This window comes from Liolophura sinensis, chromosome 1 (genome assembly GCF_032854445.1).
Source record: "Liolophura sinensis isolate JHLJ2023 chromosome 1, CUHK_Ljap_v2, whole genome shotgun sequence".
NCBI classification, from domain to species: Eukaryota; Metazoa; Mollusca; class Polyplacophora; order Chitonida; family Chitonidae; genus Liolophura; species Liolophura sinensis.
In genome coordinates this window covers 15,740,646-15,761,309 of record NC_088295.1, presented here as the reverse complement: position 1 = coordinate 15,761,309, position 20,664 = coordinate 15,740,646, and the positions used below count along the sequence as shown (strand labels likewise).

General features: G+C 40.2%; 1 protein-coding gene across 1 annotated transcript; it reads right to left on the bottom strand.

The window, feature by feature from the left end:
* Positions 1–449: 449 nt before the first annotated feature.
* Positions 450–18,016, bottom strand: LOC135461435 (uncharacterized). Its single transcript, XM_064738537.1, has 10 exons — positions 17,961–18,016; positions 8,538–8,699; positions 6,553–6,768; positions 5,957–6,072; positions 4,954–5,045; positions 4,236–4,301; positions 3,516–3,773; positions 2,568–2,744; positions 1,162–1,413; positions 450–645 (listed from the first exon to the last, which is right to left on the bottom strand). The coding sequence occupies exons 2-10, from the start codon at positions 8,682–8,684 to the stop codon at positions 479–481; spliced, it is 1,491 nt and encodes a 496-aa protein (XP_064594607.1). The 5' UTR covers positions 8,685–8,699; positions 17,961–18,016; the 3' UTR covers positions 450–478.
* Positions 18,017–20,664: the final 2,648 nt, after the last annotated feature.

The window sequence follows — 20,664 nt, the reverse complement described above, 5'->3', positions numbered from 1 at the left end:
TTCAAAATTCTCTAGTGGCTGCACAGTTCAGGGGTTATTTGTCCATTTTTCGCTCACCATTTGAAGAGCCACATACTGTACCAGGCCCAATGTCCTTCATTTTCCGCGTTCTTTCTCACGGTCTATCCACTGAGGCCAATAGTTTAGCTGAGGTAAAGCAGAGTCAAAATGCGTAAAACAAAAACAAAATTGTTAATAAGTGTAAATAGAGGACAAAACAAGTAGGAATTTAATCCAAACATGACATTATGTGAAAAATGATTTAGTATATCAAGAAAAACCTCAGATGTAAACTTTGCTAATATCACATGGTTACGGCACTGGTTACAGCGGACTCCACAAAACAGTTAGCTTTTCTGTGGAGACTTGACGCAGTCCATCATCATCGCAAACCGTTATCGTACAAATCCAATGCTGCCTTCTTTATATACATGGTCGAAAAAACACCCTCCATCGGCGCGTGCGCCACGCGACTTGATCACGTGGGTTCGTCTTCACATAGTCCACACGTCGCTGCACACTTCCGTCTCATCTTTTTCTTCTTTGTGGTACAATACCCTTTTCCTTTCAGACGCTGGCATTTTGATTCACTTCGATTATCCTGACATTCCCCTGTTTTTTGGGGCAGACCGGTTCTGTATTTGCCTACAAAAGCATTAAGAAATTGAATCAATACAATTGCATTAATATTTTGAGAACTTGGCATCTACTTCAGCATCCCGATAGCAGAAAGGTCAAGCAATCGGATGACATAATCGTCATAATGTAGATAAGCCTACGGACAATATGCCGACTGAAAATGTTTAATACATGTTTAATTTATTTATTATTTATTTGATTGGTGTTTTACGCCGTACGCAAGAATATTTCACTTATACGACGGCGGCCAGGAAACCGGACAGAGCTCGGGGAAAAACCACGACCATCCGCAGGTTGCTGCAGGGTTTCCCACTTATGGCTGGAAAGAAAGCCAGCATGAGCTGGACAGCGACCGTATTGGTGAGAAGCTCCTGTGTCATTACGCTGCGCTAGCGTGCTAATCAACTGAGCTACGGAGGCCCCCAGTACATATTTAATGCGTTACCTGTAAAATACTGCATTAACATGTAACATGTTTTAAAAACATGGTGTAATGACACAGAACAGAAATTTAAAACGTACGTTTTAAACAAAATCCACATGTTTTCCCACAGTTGCTCCTCATCCAGTTCTCCAGATGATGAACTTTACACATTCCCATTTTGTACATATATTTGCATTTCCTCTTCGTAAAGGTGTCTTTGCACTTCTTCTTCTTCTTTTTCTTCGCGCTACTACCCGTGTTCTGTGTTGTCCTCGTTTCGCTGACTGTCGCTGTTCCCGTATCGTCCTTCACTGGTGTATAGTTCCGTTCATCACTAAAGCCTCTGGCCACTTAAAATGATAAGAATGGTCAGGATCACTATACAGCGCATTACATAACCATGGAAGACAAAGGCGGCCCTGAAGTATGTCTTCCTTTTATTGCTATTTCAGATATGACATTGCTCTTATATTTTGACCTTGACAACAATATGACTGTCTCTCCTCGTGTCTGGAGAGTGTTGCCAGTTTGGATATATGAGCAGTTGCAATCAAGGCGCAACTGAGGTACATATTTTGACTATCGACAACTTGCAGACATGATGCACGATCTGGATACTGATGTCATTCATTTGCCTAGAACATTCCTTGCACTGAAAACTGTTGACTGCTTCTCTTTGCACGAATTTGTTTAATATAATTTCTTAGCTTTTTGGTGGTTTGTGTACAATGTCGTTTTTGGAACTGGCCGGGCGATTTTTGAATCGGCACTTAAAAGTTGGTGGACGGCTGGTATACGCATGTGTGTTTTGACGCATAGATTCCAACATGTGAACACTACACCGGGCATCAGTAGACCTACGTTGGGCTTATGAGATCCCCGTTTCCTTAAATGTTCTATACTAACAGATGAGCTCCAAGGCGCCACGGTTAAAGCCTTTGTTATGATCCAGCCTATAGCTAACCCATAACACAGCTGGAGTGTCTTGCATGGAACGAAACTTTCAAATAAATAATCGTCAATTAAAATCAAATTAACAGCCTGAAGGCAGCATTGTACAGACACAGTATGTGTAGTTCACTTCTCCGTCAGCCCGACAACTGCACACCGCTCCCACTGTTCCTTAGGGTTTGCCCACAATACTCCTTTCATATCTGACTATTTAGTCACGTGAGCCATGTTTTGACATATTTGTCATCTTTCCCATTGTTTATCACTTTATATTCTAATACCTTGTGTACATAACCATGTGCCATCTTACTTTAAGAAATACCAGGCGTAAAGGCGTTGTGAAACTTGCGCCATCACTATCCGCTGATGTTCCTAAAATCTCCTGCTGCACCGATGCCAGAGCACCAATTATTTTTACGCTGGCAAATTTAGAGTGGACAGAGTTAGGAGGGTGATGGGGGTGCAGGTAAAAAAAAGAGAGCCTTTCTAGAAGTTGAGCTAGACCATAGGTTGAGATTTGAAGACTCACGTACAGTTGATGATAAGCACTTACTTGGATCGCAGAGACCGCATGATCGTTTACAGTAGTGCTCCATGCTGACTGGGTTCAGTTCGCATTCGCCGACAGTCGCCCAGATCTGACACTGTCTAGACTCGTACATATCCTCACACTGCTCGTCGCTTTGGCGAATCACGTGGGTATTCCCATCGCCGATCACGTCCCCGTTATCTGAAACAGACGTGAGATGTGCTATCACATTTGATATGAAAGGGTATTAGCGTCATATCCAGAGAAATGTAATACACAGGTAGACCTACATACGGTAATAATCAGGCGGGTTAGCTCTCCAGTAAGAGTATGAAAGCACGCGCAGAGGGTAAATACGAGTGGCCAATCAAGCATCAAGATACGCCTGCTGAGGCGAGGTTCCCGGTGCTACACTGTCCCGGCCGCTGGAGGTACATTGGAATAATCACGGTACCCTGGCTCATGTTTTGGAAACCAATCTCGCCTAAAGCAATTTGGGTTCAAGTTGAGTAGTCATACGTTGTGAAGTGGACGTTTGTAGTATTTGGGTAACGGAATGGTGTAGATAAAATTGGGAGATTTTGTAAAACATCCAGAATAGCGTGCATTATCGCTACACGATTTATGTACCACTGATACATATATCATTGGTGATGTGCAAATTTGTAACAGATGTGTTGTGGGAGTAGACATTCTGACATTTCTGCATGGTGTGCTTGGAAATCTAAAGACTGTGACTGATTATGAATCTCTAATAATTAGAGACTGAATTCAGTAATATCACATCAAAACGGCTTACGGATGATCTCGATCCTGATTGTCATTTACTTTTGTTCATACATCCGATAAATGGAATGCAATGGAAATAGCACATTGTTTTTGTACTAGGAGCTGGGCCCTGCTGGTATCGTGTTGGGTATAACTTTCCTATAATCTGCGAAGAAAAACAATACACGTCTTTCCAATCATTACCTCTGGGACAACGTCCACAAGACCTTTTACAATAGTGATCCATGGCGTCACTGTTCCGCTCACACTCCCCTTGTCTGGCCCAAGCCTCGCAAAACACTTTCTGGAGATCTTCACAGCCGTCCGTCTTGCGGTTCCCGAATTTGTCATCTAAGCTTTCCCTGCCTGACATGGGTCCTGGTTTTAACTTGACATCTGGCTTTGCGCTGATTACGGTTAGAGTCTGGGAAATGTCTGCTACAGCCTCATCTGCTGTAGCACCTGTGGGGAAGAGAAAATTGCGGAACATGTTCCTCTTTATGTTTCATTAGGGTACCATAAGACATCTTTTTATCTCATGCGATTGTATTATAAATATGGGTATAACAACTGTTTTGGCCAAAAGGGAAATTCCCTACACACACATAACATTCACGATCGTAGGACACGTGTGGAAAGGTAACTTAATTTTCGATTAAGAGAAACTGGATACTTCAACTGCGAATGTCAGATTAAATACTGTCGGGTTTGAAGTGAATGAAGTGCTAACTTTCACATGGATGTGTGATGTTCAAATACAGACACTCTATCATCAGTGACTGCAGAAACTTAAATGCATCTGTGTAAAGGAAGCCTGAAAGGTATTACAGAAAAGTCACTGTGTAATCTATTCAGTCGGCATTTCACCGCTCCTGTTCAGAGAGTACAGTGGACGCCACGTAAATGTTAGATAAGTACACCTACCTGAGGAGTAGACCGAAGTGAATGAGGTTTTTGTGTGTATTTTGCTATAGTTTGTGGACTCGCGACCTGTAACCAAAGCACAATTACAATAATAGAAATAAACTGCTTGGAATTACAGACAAGAAGATATTTAGATAAATATGACATGTACCTGCTTGGAATTTTGGTCTGAAGCTTGCTAACTTATCACAGGGCTATAAAGAAAGCTCGCTTCTGCCTACTAATTGACATAGCCGTCAGTGTTCTGTATAACATTTAACTTTATATCAAAAGGTGAAATGAAAATAGATGCATAGAAACAGTCGAAACCGGTCTGAACACATTAAGCTATCTGCAGAAAATAGTACAAAAATATGATGTTTGAAATAAAAATCTTAAAAGCACAATTCATATTAACTTGCATATATCATTTTGACAACCCCTTACTGGAAAGACTATCAAATGTTACTTTTTGATATCACTGCTTGAGATGGATTCAATACACTATTACCAAAAAATCAAGGAGATACCAGCGGACTTCGAACTGAAGAAGAGTGCCAGATAACCTCACGTAAAGTAAATTATCACTTGCTTTCAGGTGATGGATTGCAGACTTGGAAGTGCCGAGAAAATATGTATATATACTTGAACGTCAAGGTAAATTGCTGTCCTTATTGATCACATATATACTGCCCTTGACCTGCAAGAATAGGTATTCTAACAACTGGCCTATACTTACTTTTGCACAGTCCCTTGTTACACCAATGTCCACGGGGGCATCTTGAGCAAGAGGTTCCGGAGAGATAGGGATACTGGCCAATCCAATTACCGCTGAAACCGCAAACACAAAGCACTGTCACGAAAAATGTCTATGAAAGGCAAAGAAAAAACATAAATAAACCACAGGCGTATTTATTGTTGGCAAAAAGAAAAGAGCAGCAGAAAAATAGGTTTCGCGAATAGTCACGCAAACATTTAGCAGAAGAAAATAATTATTTTATTATTCTGCTATTGCGTACTATTAACAAGATTATCAGAAGGGCAACAAAAATATTGCCTGAATCTCGGCTACTTTCTCTGGAAACAGCTTCATGAATCTTTTTAAACGGGAATGCTTATAGGGAAAATACATGAAAAAGTGCTGACGTAGCCTGTTACTGAGAAAAGGCAGATGTATTTAGACGACCCGCTTGATGTTTGTAGATCACTGTGGAAATGCTGGTGTCGCCATCTTCCATAGTGTGGTGTTAAGGAAATACAATATAAATAACGTACGCTGTGAGAACACAACTTTTGGTTCATCCTGATAAAGAAGGCCACGGTGGCAATGTTGGTGTTGCCACCTTCTATAGTATGATGTTGAGGAAGTACTCGTTAGAAACTGACTTAATATTTGAGAACTTTTGGGTCATTATGAGACATTATTATGTTACGCACAAGGATTTCCAAGTGACCATTACAAGTTACCTGGAAACCAGTGTCAGCAGAACCTTTGAAAGAAGGAACTAATTCCTGGTCAACATACTCATAGTGACCATGCTGACGGCCGGATCTTCCACCTTCCCACCCTCAAGACCACTCCACTTTAAAACAACTAATACCTTGTCTATGCTTCCGGTATAATACATAAATTACTGAGTTGCTGATGGTCTGCGCACAGTATTCAGTAGCCTAGCAAAGGTAAAGGACGTGGACTCCACAAATCAACGTACACTAACCAGTATTATCTGTTGATAACTTACCGAGGTGAATAATAACAAACGAGGTAGAAGGCGTTGTGCATATACTGGCCCCAAACTAACAAGGTTTTGCACTGGGCCATGGCACAACCCACATGGGAAGTGTCAGACCAGATCATCTGGGAAAAGGCAAAAAATAAATAAATGGGTAAATCAATATGTGAATTCCGAACATGTAATGCTTTGTGGCAGATAGAAATCGATGCTTATCAAGGACTGGGGAATCGGATGAAAGTTTAATTCAATAAAAATTAACTGACATTTACGTGTTTTTCTTTGAACAACATAAGCACCGGGTATTATTCTAGAATTATTTGTGTGCTTAAAAGATTCAGAAATTCGGACGCTATGTACAGTACATCTGATACCGGGATCACTAAGCGATCTTAGTCAAAATTTTATAGCACTATAAAATTGTTATTTCTGATTTAACAAGGTCAAAACATTGTTTGATAACTTTCTTGGATAGGTGTGCTGTGATTGTGTCAGTTGTTTATAAGGCAAAGTTATGAACGTTGCACAACATAATAGTTAAACTGTTTCTTCTTGCTGTGACCATGGGGGTAGAACATTCTACCTTCATGCTCTGACCACATTACCTGGGTATAATGGCAACTGTTTCGGCAGCCGTAAGGACTCCGGTAGTACCGCATCCTCTCATCGTACCACTGCCGGAGGATTCGCTTCACGAACATGTCCGGCTTAGCCTCGTTAATATCATACGCTATGTTTTCTCCATATTCGTTTTCCTGGTGTAAGAATTTACAGCGTTTCGCCCAGACCGCGGCCTCGTGGGATAATTCATCATCCCACTCCTTTAAATAAAACAGAGGGGTGAGGGTAAGCTTAAAGGATAGTTTGTGTGTTTAGACAAATTGGTACGATTGCTTCCTTGGCTGAGGCGGTTATTGTCAATCAAATAGTTAATAGTTCCTATTCCAACCTCATTACACACTGATGTTTTATAGTCCACCATAAATCTGAGACGTAATTCAATGTAGACAGGCGTAATCCGATATGACTGATGCTGAGAGAAGACAAATGTTAAACAAACACTGTCACGTCTAGGCTGTACGACTGTTTCCAATAAACGAGGGAGGTGTACGTTAGGTCGAGTCAAGGTGTACCCTTTATACAATATATACAATACGTAACCAACCAGAAGAAAGTTTAGCTTTACATCAAAATATTTTTTCAAATCATGCTTGAAACATCGGGACACAACTTACTGATTTAGCTATAATTAGCGAATTTCTAAGCAATACATGAAGTGGATCATGTTAACATGAATTTAGACGTTCCGTGCATCGTTTTACAGGTATTCATATGTTTGGAGTAAAATTAAAGTCAAATATCACCATTGAAACATTTGCAAACTTGCAAACACAAAACAGGCGTTCTGATTTGATAATGTGTGTGAGAATTACTGTTAAATGGTAATATGCTCGAAAGGAATTTGAATGTCATCAATTTTGTTCAGAAGACAGTCTATATTTGTGGACAATACATTCAAAGTGTGACACTTTTAACAAAACCTAATTTAACTATTAAAGTACTCAAATCGCGTGAAATGTGGTACAAACATAAAATGAAATCAACGAGGAGCTGAACAAATGTGTACCGTAAATGTTATACAAAATGTAGCGAAAGCAGTAGAAAGTAAAACATAATTTATCGCTTCCAGAAAGTTTGAGAAGTTTTATACCAGGAATGAGAACATTTGTATTTCGTTTAAAGGCCATTCGTGAATTCCTGGTGAAATATGTTGGTTTCAAGTGTGAAGAAATCTCAGTAGTAAATATATATCCTAGGATAAACACGGCTTGTCACCAAGGCGTAGTATATATAATTCATCGAGTGTTTTCGTATTGCCTTGCTTGAGGATGCCGCATTGCCCGAGGCCGATGGCTAGAGTTCAATACGGTGACCAGAAGGCCAATACAAAAATTATGCGAAACAACTGATGAAAAATATTAATTGCCTGTGTATATGTTATGATCCGGGTCAGATTTAATATCACCATATTTCTGCTAAAACAGTTTTTCAGAGGTAAAATTTAATGAGAGCATGCACTCTGTGACATCGGGCTAAATTAATCTTCAACTCGGCCAATCTCTTTTATCTCTCAGTCTGAGTTGTCATGTCACATTAATTGTATTTGGGTAATAATATACACAGTCAGTTAATAATCAGTTACACATGTTTAAGATATTCCATACACCGAAGAGGCACAACATATTCATACGACATGGGGGCGCAAATAAGACGCATGAACATTCCAGACAGGCGGTCAAGATGGTGCCTAGAGGAATTATTCTGACGTTGACCTGGAACCCTGTGCCCGCATCCAAACAGGGTTTGGTTCAGGGAAAGGGTAGAAGTGTTCCTCCCAAGCCTCGATCTTTTCTGAAATGTTAATGCAATTTTTGTGATGTTATAAACGCGCCAGGTTTACACAATCATATGTACTGGTGGTATTTTTCATTCTTAATAATTGTAATAGTTTTCATTAAAACCAAAAGAGAACTGCAGACCGTTGAGTAAACAATATTATTAAAGTGTTGCTCTGAGATTTTTCTCTCACCAGATACATCATATCGGCCGCCTTTTCGCGCCGTCGGTACTCGTTGTGGAGATCAACGATCAGCTGTTTGTGAGGTTCCACGTCGACTTTCTGTGCAGCGTGGAGGGTGAGCATGACGAGAAAGACACATGGCTGGAGGCCTAGCATGACGCTGGTGTGAAACTGCAAACATAGTAAGAAATAATACTTAGTATACACAAAATGTAACAGACCACCACCGCGTTAAGCTTACGTCTGCCATAGCGGTGCAGGGACAATCGATGTTATTTAAGCTGTATAATAGCATGTAATTACCTGCAAACCGAAATAATGCTCTTCCCGCGTGAGCTATTGTAAATCCCTTGGCTAAGGAACAGCATGGCTCACACACCTTCCTATCTCGCCTTGGCCTATACCTTCACTCTGCACTTTAGTGTCGGATTCTAAAACGCCACCGCGTAACGTCCGGTCCCCCCGGGGGGTGTCCTTCGTGCCAACAAAAACCAATGACTTAAACCATGGGTAAGAAAATAAAACGGCCTGCATGATAGAGTGGTAGTCACGGTCTGGTAAATCGTTATTCAGACCGGCACATTCAGTGACACTATGTATGCAATGACTCCCCCTTAGGGCATACAGGAATTTGTGAAATGGCAGCGTATAATGAGAATATCCGTAATTTTCACTTAGTGCACTTGACGAGTAGGCCACAGTACAAAAGTAAATGTAATTTTTAAACGCCGTAGACCCTTCTGAATATCTTCAAACATGGAACTTGAAGATGTAAGATACATATACAACACTGTACATTATCTATACATAATGGTATGAGTGCTTGTAATTCCAGTAATGGACACAGAAAAAACAATTCGGCAATGTACACTGCACTCACACAGTTCCCAGAAAGCCATTAAAGGAATGCTGGTCAGTCCCAAAAGCTGTTAATTCTAACATAAAGGGCTGTCAAATGATAGCAATAATATTTATATACAATTACAAGGGTCTTAAGTCGGAAACAGACGTCCACCAACAGTCTGCAATGAGAATGGATGACAATAAACAGTCAATGACATTTTCTTCTGTGACTTCACAACTTCACTCATACATAAATGTGTATCATTTGGCTTAAAATCTACAGTGACAAGAAAACCAAACTGCGCAAGACAGATTCATGTCACATGTTACAGCATTTCAGCAGGTCACGTGACTAATTCAATGACAAAGTGGAAAAGGTCGATTGAATTGTAAAATACAAGAATGAAAAGCGGATGTTAAGGTATTGAGTTCATCCTTGACGGCAGATGAATTGCTATAAATGAGTAATGAATGCCTAAGGTTGGTTGTTTTCTCCTCCAATTAAATTGCTCGCCTTCTAATAAGTGAAAAAAAAAACTCTGAGTAAGGTGTTAAGCAGCAATAAGTACACACAAAAAAATAGTAAGTAAAAGCAGTAAAATGCGAATTGTGACTGAAATGTTTGAGGATGACCAGCGAAACAGGATACGTTCTGATTATCCACGGTTTCAAAGCCGTTTGAGTATCTTAGCGGACGCTAACCATCCAAAGTTCGAATTTTTCCTAGTTATTAACAGCTGGTGACAAGTCAGGCCATCCAGCAGAGAACACACTTATTTTACGAGAAGAAGCTTGCATATCTTGATTACACCCAGCTCTTTCAGTCTGCAACAAGCTTTCTTTTTTTACTCACAAAAACAGCTTTTAATGAAAAAAGAAAAAAAAAGAAAGAAATATTAGGGAAAGTGAAATCCACATGCCATAAAAGATTACTCTCCAAATTAATGAACGATACCAGTCTTGCTGGGATACCCATACATGACTTTTCAAGCCTTTGCGATAGTCGCTCCGAAAATACTATAGATATATCCCTGCCATTATATCTGAATGGAAGCCTGGATTGTATAGGGAGATGTCCAATTCTTTGTGGACTTGAGGTCTGGGTCTAGATGTATGCAGACCATTATTAGGTGCAAACGTGTTTAAACCCTGTGGAGCGAAACTTTCAATGACGACATTTCATCCCCTAAATTTGCTAAAGGGCATTTTAACTGTTGTGTCCTCTTTGATGTGTTGTGCACAGAACTGCCTGATAAGATTTGCCTAAGTCCCCTACAAGCTCTAACTTCATCATGCTTAACAAAATATCACAACCAGATGCATTTGTCTCCTTCAGTACAAATAAATAACTTGCACTATGCATATGTAGCTTGGGAAGGACGGGATAAGCTTGATATCGAAAAGGAAGGCGTTTTTCACTACGGATTAGTAGCCAGAAGAGACAGGCGTGAAATAAAGCATAAGAGCATAAAACTGATATCAATGGAGAGTTTTGTTTTTACAGAAGAAGCTTCCACACACTCAAAACATGAATTTAAAATTATGTTAACGGTCCCACGTAGATGCAGCATGTTAGCGGTGTGCAGTCTTGTATAGTAGAAATAAGGCAATATGTGAAGAGCGGACAACTGTAACTGATAGCTTGTCTGGTATGCCTGTCTCTCCAAACCACATCATTACAGCCACAAAGCACGCTCACTATGTGTGTAATACAGGGGCTTAACGCCTGTGAGTGCAGGGACGGGGGTTAGGTAAATACTAAGCCACATACGCACTCCTGTAAGTTTACAATAGACGACGTGTTCATCTAACGGATTCCTGCAAGTGTGCAATCCTCCAAGTGTCACTGTTCACTATCTGATAACGACAGTAAAATGTGATAATCATACGGCATGCATGACGAAACAATCTGCACGATGAGAAGTTGTCTGTTACGCTAAAAAGAAACCACTTGTCCTTGTCAAAGAATCACTGTAGGCTTTAGTACAAGAAATACCAGCACTCGTATTGCATTCCGTAAAGTTATATTTATATTATCTACTTAACAACCAAGTCAAAATATTTGGTACTTTCTACCTATTTTCCAGGTAAACTATGTTTATCACATCCTACCGTTCACAAACGAACCAGACAAGTTAGACACTTTGATCTTTTTAATACTCAAGTGACTGACTTATATATCAATTTCCAGGTAGTCTTTATGCGAGACATGAAACAAGAATGGTACTCAGTAGAGATGTATAAATCAATACTTATATCTTGGCTGCATTTAACAGCAAAGCCTTCACACAGAAGAAAGCATTATGCCTATATCGATTCAATACACCATTTGTTTAAAAATGAAACAAAATCTGTTGTACTGTCCTTGACTTCTCAGATGCATATTTGACAACTTCCAAAATCACAAAGGACAAAATCGGAAGTATTCGGGTATTGGTATCCGTTGGTACGATTGAGATAAGTGTGGTAGAAATACAATTTACCACACCTTGTGGTGAAGCTCGCGACAGCAGAGTTCGTAGGATTGTTCGTGTGTGATAAAACGGCTATAAATGTATTTCATAATGTTAGGACTTCTGAAAACCGGGTACTAGGGTAGTGAAACACCACATTATTTTTTCATGGTGTCGTATATGTGCATGACGTGAACTGTAAGATGAAAGCGCTTGGCGTTACACTACATCTTGGTATAGCAGTTACTTGTGGTAAAGCATTAGCAAGGTCTCCATAAAGTGGCAGCTCTTGCTTGTGGCTCTTCCCACAAAAATGCCTGTGTGTAGTACTGGTATCTATGGTGTGCATTCCAACATGAAAAAGCCTTGTGTGTGACACAGTTTCCATCAGTAAAGTGCACTCCACAAAGCTGTCAGTACTGATAAACAATACACTTACTGATGAGTCTTGCCATGATGTGCATTATACTACTGTACACGTTCCGCCCCACATATTGTTTGTTCCAAACACTGTTGTTGATACAACGTAGGAAAACAAACATTCAATCGTTCTTCATTCATTTGGGTAGCAGTTTTTCAAGTTGGAACACTTTCAAACTTTGACGCACAACTTACGGATCTGAATGTAGTAAGGCTTCAGAGCACCTCCAAATGTGTTCGTTGCCGGTGTAAGTAATTAGAACTTGACGGAAGTTAGGCTGGTGTTGTATAACACATCAGCTGGATGCCATGACAGAGGCTGTCCTCGTCTTGGAACAACACCCAAAGAAACACAGACACTTTTGTCCTAACTCATGTAAGCTAGCTACATCTGACGAAACCAACAAACTATACATTGCTCAATGGACGACTGGTGTGGTGTATGGGACGTACACAAGAATCTATTTTCACATGAGTGAATAAGAATCATAAAAAGCGAAACTCTCATATATTTTATTTGATTATTCCTATGACTTCGTCCTGTTATAGTCGATTCTGTCAGTGGACGGCTTTATACAATAACTTTAAATAAACAAGCTTTAAAATAACTTTATAGGTTGACTCAATACGATAGGACGTTTGAATATCTAAAAGGTACTACGATATTGTTACAGTAAATGTATTAAAATAAAAAACAATTACATTATATTTATTTATTTGACAGATTTTTAACGCAGTACTTAGGAATATAATTCATACAACGACAGGTTTATGTGTAGAGAAAAGCGGTCATAGACCTGGGAAAACAACCTCCCTTCAACACCTACATGTAAGCATCTGACAAACTTCCTCATTTATGGCTGCAATCGATCAAACCAAGTAAATTTGGCTTCCAGTAAAAGATTTCATTGGCAAAAGATCAATGGACTGTGACGAGGAGATAAAAGTTAAGGTTTTACTCAAGGTTTTAATCAAAATGCAAACGGCATCACTGAACATTCAAAAATTTTCACTTATAGAAACGCGCTCAGTTAAGCAATTTTAATTAGAGTGAGGAATCAATCAATTCCGTGTCTGGGGCCTTCGTTACCGAGGTGGCTAGCACGCCAGCGCGGAGCAATGACCGAGGAGCCTTTCAGCATAATGCTGGTCGTCGTCACATAAGTGAAATATTCTTGAGTACAGCGAAAACGCCAATCAAATAAATAAAAAAAATCCCAGTCTAAAGTTGGATTTGAGACCGTAGGCTCCAAACCCATGAAAAACAGGCAAATTCAACCTCTGGACCACAGCCCGATCCCAACGATGCCACTGAAAAGACACAAAACATGCACATTTTGCATTAACATTCACATCATGTAGCAGGTCTGATTGGTTACTTGCTTTGGTGCCACGAAAGTATCTCCTTGTAACCGGCCATTGTCATCGACGACGTATTCGTATTGCTATAAACCACTATAATGCAATCCGAAAAACGCCTCATATGAGGCCCTGTGTATCCAGTTACAATATATACTGACATTGGTTGTTGAATGAAAAGGTATAGCAGTTACTGTACTTTAATTGCCGATTTTAACTTCTTTGATACAACTCTACATGTATATGATTTTAGAAAGTTTTAGAAAGTTTGTTTAGTAAGATTGTTAAAATTTGCAGAGATTGCACTTTCTGAGTTTTGTTGACAATACGTACCGCAAGATTTTAAACAAAACCTATATGTCCAATTCCTAACCAAAGAATGTACACAGTGTATGGATTTGAACTACAAGTAACGTCCTAAGGTATCTAATGTTTTCACCGAAAACTCATCTATCTCTGCTAGAAGGGTTACTTTAGCTGACCTGATACTAATTATCATACGTGACAAGATAAATAACTAGCGTATATTGCACACAAATTCTCACATGCACCAGTACTTTAGTCCACTCCAAGGGCAAAACGGTGAATTTCATTAATCCGAAAAGTCCTTCGCTTTCACATTATAACGAATGCTTCTTGCTTAGAGATTTCTCACGTGGCCCTTCATTCGTGTGCTGTGATGACATCAATAAAATATTAAAATTACGCATCTTTCTGTTCAAAAATGAAAGCAATTACCTACACTGGGTGGCATTGGGCGTTAAACAAACCAGAAGGGATAGTTCTGGATAACATCACCCTTGATTTAAGTGCTGTCTAGTTATGCCACGGACACAGTTTGAGATGAGAATGCAGGCGTCTGGGAAATATAAGACCAAGCACGAGAGTTATCTTTATTACGGCCCGACTGATCTTTCAACACCTGTACCACAAAGGCCTCATTTCGAAGAATAAGACATAGTAAGAATATTAAATGTTCTGAATCAAGGTTACACAAACAATTTTTCCCAGATATTTGAAAGAACACATTGCAATATATTTTTTTTCTTTCAACGAAAGAAAATTGATTTAGCTGCCTTTAACGGTTAACAGGCGTAGCTTTGAACGGGAAGCTAAACACTTGCTTCCTTGCTAACGTCTAACCCTGAACATTCTCTTAAAGCCCACCTCTGTAGCGGCATTGCACCTCCGCGGGCACCTGCTGGACAGCCATGCCGTCGATGGTGCTCATTGCGTAACCGCATGACTAACACACATGGATGCAGTTAGAAACTGGCACCTTGTTTTCACAGAGCAATTCATTTTCGCGTTAAATGTCAGAAAAATCGCCAAACATTCCAGAAGTAGGTAAATGTACTGAAGGACTAAGCGGTAACCTGTTCATTCCTAGAGTTCTTCTCAGTTCTGTTTCAGCTACAAAGGCGACTTTGCCTTAGTAATTTCATCTGATTAGCACCCAAAGTTTGCTGAGAATTTCACAGATAGAAACACCTGGCAGTAATGGCCATAAGCCTCAGACACCCACAACAGACATGTAAATGACTAAGGTATTACCTGGGGAAGAGAAAGTTACAAGCATAGCCTCTTGCACGCTTGGTGGACTGAATGAAAACCACGCATGTGTTCATATAAACTGCTCTTACCCAGCTTAAAACTTACTGAAATCCCATGGCCGAAATATCCAACACCACGACACTGGTCTGAATTGAAGCATGGCCAAGATCCTATAAGAAGCGCATTCGTTTGATCCACAATACACTTTATTGCATGAAGACGTTACAACTAACAACACCCAAAGATGTTCCACTGTGGACAACGATAATGGAGGACAGTAATGCCAACACGTGGGGCCGTAATGAATGTTACAACCAAGAATACGTGTAACATTTATACAGAAATACAACATCCAGGCTTTATTCCTTGTCGAGTAAGGCGTCAGAGGCACCCACATGGATTTTCCAAGAGACAGCTATTTGTAAGCACAAGTCTATTGTTTGACAGCCTCGGGCGAGTTTACACCTCTTCTGGGAACAGGTTCACACCTATCGTAACCATCGGCACGCTGTACCGACCTTCTCCTATCTTCCCAGTCATTAACTGTTGGCCGTGTTCCATTTACCCCAGCCTGACATCATCACACATCACCCATTTATTGACGTGCTTCTGCTCGGCTTATGTAACAGTCTGGCACAGTGCGAGCTTGTATTTGGCTCCAATATCCACAGGTGGCAACCTTGTCGGCGTTTAACTTCCACAGATGAGCAAGAAAAGCCACATACTTGGATTCTGGGATATAGGTCACTTATAGTTTAAATTACAAGTCAAAGAAAGTTGGATGCTCCATGATAAATAGTGGCCCGTGGGCCAAATAACTATTCGAATGGAACAAGGTATAAGTTCACAGTATTAGTGCTTTATCTGTTATAACGCGGAACACTGGCTGAAATCTCTGGGGGTTAGAACCAGTAATATCAAAGTCAAGCAAGGAATCGCCAGCAATTTATGTCAACTGTCTCGACACGCCTAACGCAATATATGAGGTGTACTTGATCGGCAGACTTCACGGCGAGCATGCATTCCTTCTCTGACGATTGGACAGGACATAGCTTCCATTGCTGAACATACCACACAGTAGATTTCAATTAGATGGTGGTATAAGTAATGGTATTATCTGCAGTTTGATATTTTCTTGTCGATCCTCTGGTTTTATTATATTGTAATCTATGCTGCAGCATTTACACCATTTTACATTATATTGACACATGCTGGGGATCAACGCCTGAGTCTGCGCTCGCAGGTTCGAACTTGGAGTAGTCTCAGCCTTGCAGTTTTCAGCACTAAATCTGTGGTATACCCAGAAAGTGAAAATGGCTTACAGCGAAAATGCTGTGACATCCGCAAATCTTAAGGAATATACTGCTGAGAACCTACTGTTGGAAAACATTGGATATAAAGGATTACTGTGGTACTATGTGCAGTGTACTACTGCTGTATTGTGATTATGAGCTACCTGTAATTTGCTGAGGGAGAGTTATTTATTGCAGGCTACTCGTGACATGAAAAAACAGAGGATATTATCCATTCATCCCATATATCCATGAGCCTGTTTGAATGTTACGATGGTTGCGTTGGCATGATGAGGGTAAGGTTCCCCGGAATTAAGTTTTGCTTTGTGAAGAGGTACCTTTTCTGAAGAATGTTCGGCCATCTTCAGGAGACCTCAGGAACGGCCGAACCCGAAAAAGTGGCCAACACGTATGGGAAAATTCCCCAGTGAGTAAGATCAGTAATTATTCACCTGGCACAACATCGCACTTTCTACACTGGTCAAAAGTAGCTATACCAATCTATGATCTTATCACATCCGAAATAGAATTCTTAACAATAGGATATAGTTCTAACTATATTTCAAATCACAAATATACTACGTTATAGTTTTAAATTGTCAAATGGTGCCTTACAGACGGAACATTTTGGAGGAAATTCCGTTTATTTTGTGTTACGATCTGTCAGTCAAGAAGCACTTGAAATCTCAAATATAAAAGAAGCTTTGTTTACCAAGGACTGACCACCGAGCAAACGTTGGTGCTAAACGAAGAGTGCAACGGACAGGACATTTCAGTAATGTCCACATTTGGCTACTTTTCCACATGTCACATACATTATTTATGGTTTACATACCGAGGCGAGACAGACATAGCAGACATCCCAAACAATGTTTGATGTCGAACCTAAAGTCACTTGGACACGTGTGCTGTACCAAAACAACCGGTCTGGATGTAATACCGTTCTCCGTGCTTGAAATTTACTACGATACCGTGGTGGAGCTTTTGACTAAACCCGATTTTGGACGATGTGGATGGTGCAAAAAATTTACCGAATTTCTTAGAAAGTGGTTGTGGCGCGTGTGACACTTGTGGTGGATAGAGTGCAATGGGGGACGATAAATGTCAAGACAATGACACAGAAGTACTTAACAGCCTCACCTACCATTGTACCTCACAATGCCATTCACCCATGAAAAGGCGCCTTAAGAGCACTATTAAAATTATTTGTAGGAAGACTGCAAGGGTGAAAGAATAGTTGCTATCGACACAAACAGAAAAGACTTCTGAAAATGCAACAAACCCATATTTCTTTGAGAAAGTTTACTCCTTAAGCCCTGGAATGAGGAACACCAACTAAGCTACAGTGTATAAACCGTGAACACCAACTAAACTATAGAGTGTAGAGCGTGAACATCAAAGCTACTCATACGCATACACAAAAGTTCAAGGTTATATATTACTCAAATGGCCTAGTTGGCAACCACCCTGAACATTTGAAGCAACAGATTAAATTGAATGCATTGACATACCTGAGATGGGAAATGAAACAGTAGTGTTGGAGGAGAATCCTTCTGGCTACTCTCCAATTACATCTTTAAGTCTGCCGGTGGCCTTCACTGTGGGGTTAAGCTCACACAAGACTTCCTGTCTGTACCCCACAAACTATGGTAAACCTCAGAATGCTCATAAATCTACCACAATAACGCTTTATCTCGGCTGGCAAAACGACGGCAAGCATCTTGCACAAGGAAGAACACTGGAGTGGTTCTTGCAATCAATTTTTCACCGTTTTGAACACTTGACCCGCTGCGCCAGGGTTCGTTTTTAGCCTCTAGCTCATTAACACATGCTAGGAAGCCGGCGAGGAAAAAGCCGGTAAGATGTACTTGCGCGCCTTTCCAGATGTAGCTGCTAGCTCTCCCTCCCTGCACACGTTTTGAGTAGACATCAATTAGCTGTTTGAAAGGCACATATCGTAAACGATGACTCATTAACCGCTGTGATACACTCTTCGCTCCATCGTGTTTGTACTTCTCTTTTTCTTTTCCCAGTCACCAGATACCGTTCCCTGGGCAGCGAGGAAACCAGAACCGACGGCAGTCAAACGAGGCTCCTATCCAAACTGTTAGCGGAATAATACTGGCACAGAGCGTAACCCACACATTGATAGTGGGAAGCGACAGCCAGTAAACACTTTCTGTGGCGGGCTGAAAGTATATGCGTTGTTCAAGTCTCCTTCGAAATAGGCTAGGGCCCCAAATGAGCGTTTTCATGAGGACCTGTTATAATATGAAGGTCATATACGATGTAGTTATCTGTCTTCTTCATGGTCGTATGCATATGACAACGTTGACGAAATGATCAGTTTTGTCTGGAAATAATTAAATTAACAGTGCATTCTGAAATTTAAGTTGTGGGTTAAACTAAGATAATTAATATTTTATAATTCACTTGCTCGCTGGTGGGATTGTTTACAGCCAAATTAACTAACGTTTCTCAAGAGCTGAAATAATACAAATACCTTCTATCAGGCCATATCTTATCAGTGGGAATACGTGGCGCAGTCTATACCATTGACCTTAATCTTAAGGTAGGTGTTGGGAAACGCTGGATCATATAAGTCAGGACAGCTTTATCATCGGACGTCCGGAAGTCAGCATCCGCACAGACATGTATACATGTACAAATACTTGTTGACCCTTTCATAATACGTCTTACGGCACAGGATGAATTGCAATAACAAATTATGTTGAGAAGAAATCCTTCAAATCAGGAGAGTAGAGATATCATATTTGTAAAAGTCTCGATGTTTGTTAAATGCTTTGACAACACAGCAGTTTTTAGGCTAATTCTATATCAGTGACGTCTAATAATTGTTATTAACACCACTGCCGTTTGTGCCGATAAATTGACATAATGATTTCTCCGGGTACGTGTGAGAACATTTGCCAACTGTCACACTCCATGTCGTTTTACTTACTTTGCCATATTTTTTTATATTATTTGTACATGACGCTACCTTATGGTGCGGGTTCTTTGGATGTAAATTAAAGATTTTGTAAAATATCGTTTTGGAGAGGCACCATGCAAATGCCGCCGAAATATCTCGAGGCGTTATCTGTGTGTTCGTGGTATTTTTCAGGGTAATTTGGTTTATGTTTTTTTGTGTAATGTGTCTAACTTTTACCAACATTTGGTAAAGACTTTTTGTCTCATGACAGATGTCTATATGAAGCACAGAATCGACGATAACTCTAACAGTTTCATATGCTAGCCTAATTTCATCTGGATTTTGCAATTTTCCAAAGGTTAAGAATGTTATACATATTTGACACCTTTGATGGCTATTTTTAGTTCTATGTAGGGTACGACACCGTTTGCATGACTGGTCATGTTAAAACCATATCATCTGGATCAACGGACATGAGACCACCGCGGTTGTGTGAGGCCATGGGCGATTTGCAGATACATAGTTGATACCTGTCACTGAGCTATTTACTGGTTCTGCTCCCCACAATCAAAGCCGACAGATAAATGGAGTATATGAAGTCATCATATACAGATACCCCTTGTGGTGAGTTGGATAAACACCGGCATGAGCTTAAAATGAATACCTTTATAGCTCTTGCCATGTGAAATTGACAAGTGAAGTGTGGAAGACACGGATGAAAAAGTGATTTAAAGGCTTTCGTATATAAGTATACTGCTAGGTCAAAAATGTCCACTGAAAGTATCACAGCCATACTCAAAACAGAAGCCCACAAGCTTGGGATAGCACTAGAAACCTTCAAAGATCAGCTGTTTTACGTTCCTGTCACTCAGTGATGCTGAAGCGAGACTAATTTTATCCCAATTAAATTGCATAAAATGATTAAGGCCGAGTACATTGTCTTGGACTTTTCACATCGCTCTGCACTACAACACCTAAGTCCCGACATTCCGATAAGACAAAGACTATGGCAATTTTGTGAACTGTGTCACAATAATTAACAAAACTAAGTAATTTAGGGAATCTGAACTAATGATCACCACGTTTAAAGCTTTACTATTTATCTCTATTTTCACTTAAACAGAGCAGAAGGCGCCATAGCTTTGATCTAGGTTTATTATGCGTTAGTCATGGTCATCGCCCTGTCATCCCTGAAAAGGAACACTCACGAACAAAAACTATTTGAAACATGCGCAGTTACGACCCACAGGATGCTCTTCAGTGATTGAGGCGAATTTTGGTCT

What these genes read in the sequence shown, in the direction of transcription:
- LOC135461435 (XM_064738537.1), bottom strand. Translation starts at nt 8,684, where the DNA reads ATGCTAGGCCTCCAGCCATGTGTCTTTCTCGTCATGCTCACCCTCCAC. An exon ending in CGGCCGATATGATGTATCTG is followed by an intron (nt 6,769 to 8,537) that starts GTGAGAGAAAAA and finishes TTTTATTTAAAG; the next exon opens with GAGTGGGATGATGAATTATC. An exon ending in TTGTGGACGTTGTCCCAGAG is followed by an intron (nt 2,745 to 3,515) that starts GTAATGATTGGA and finishes CGTCTGTTTCAG; the next exon opens with ATAACGGGGACGTGATCGGC.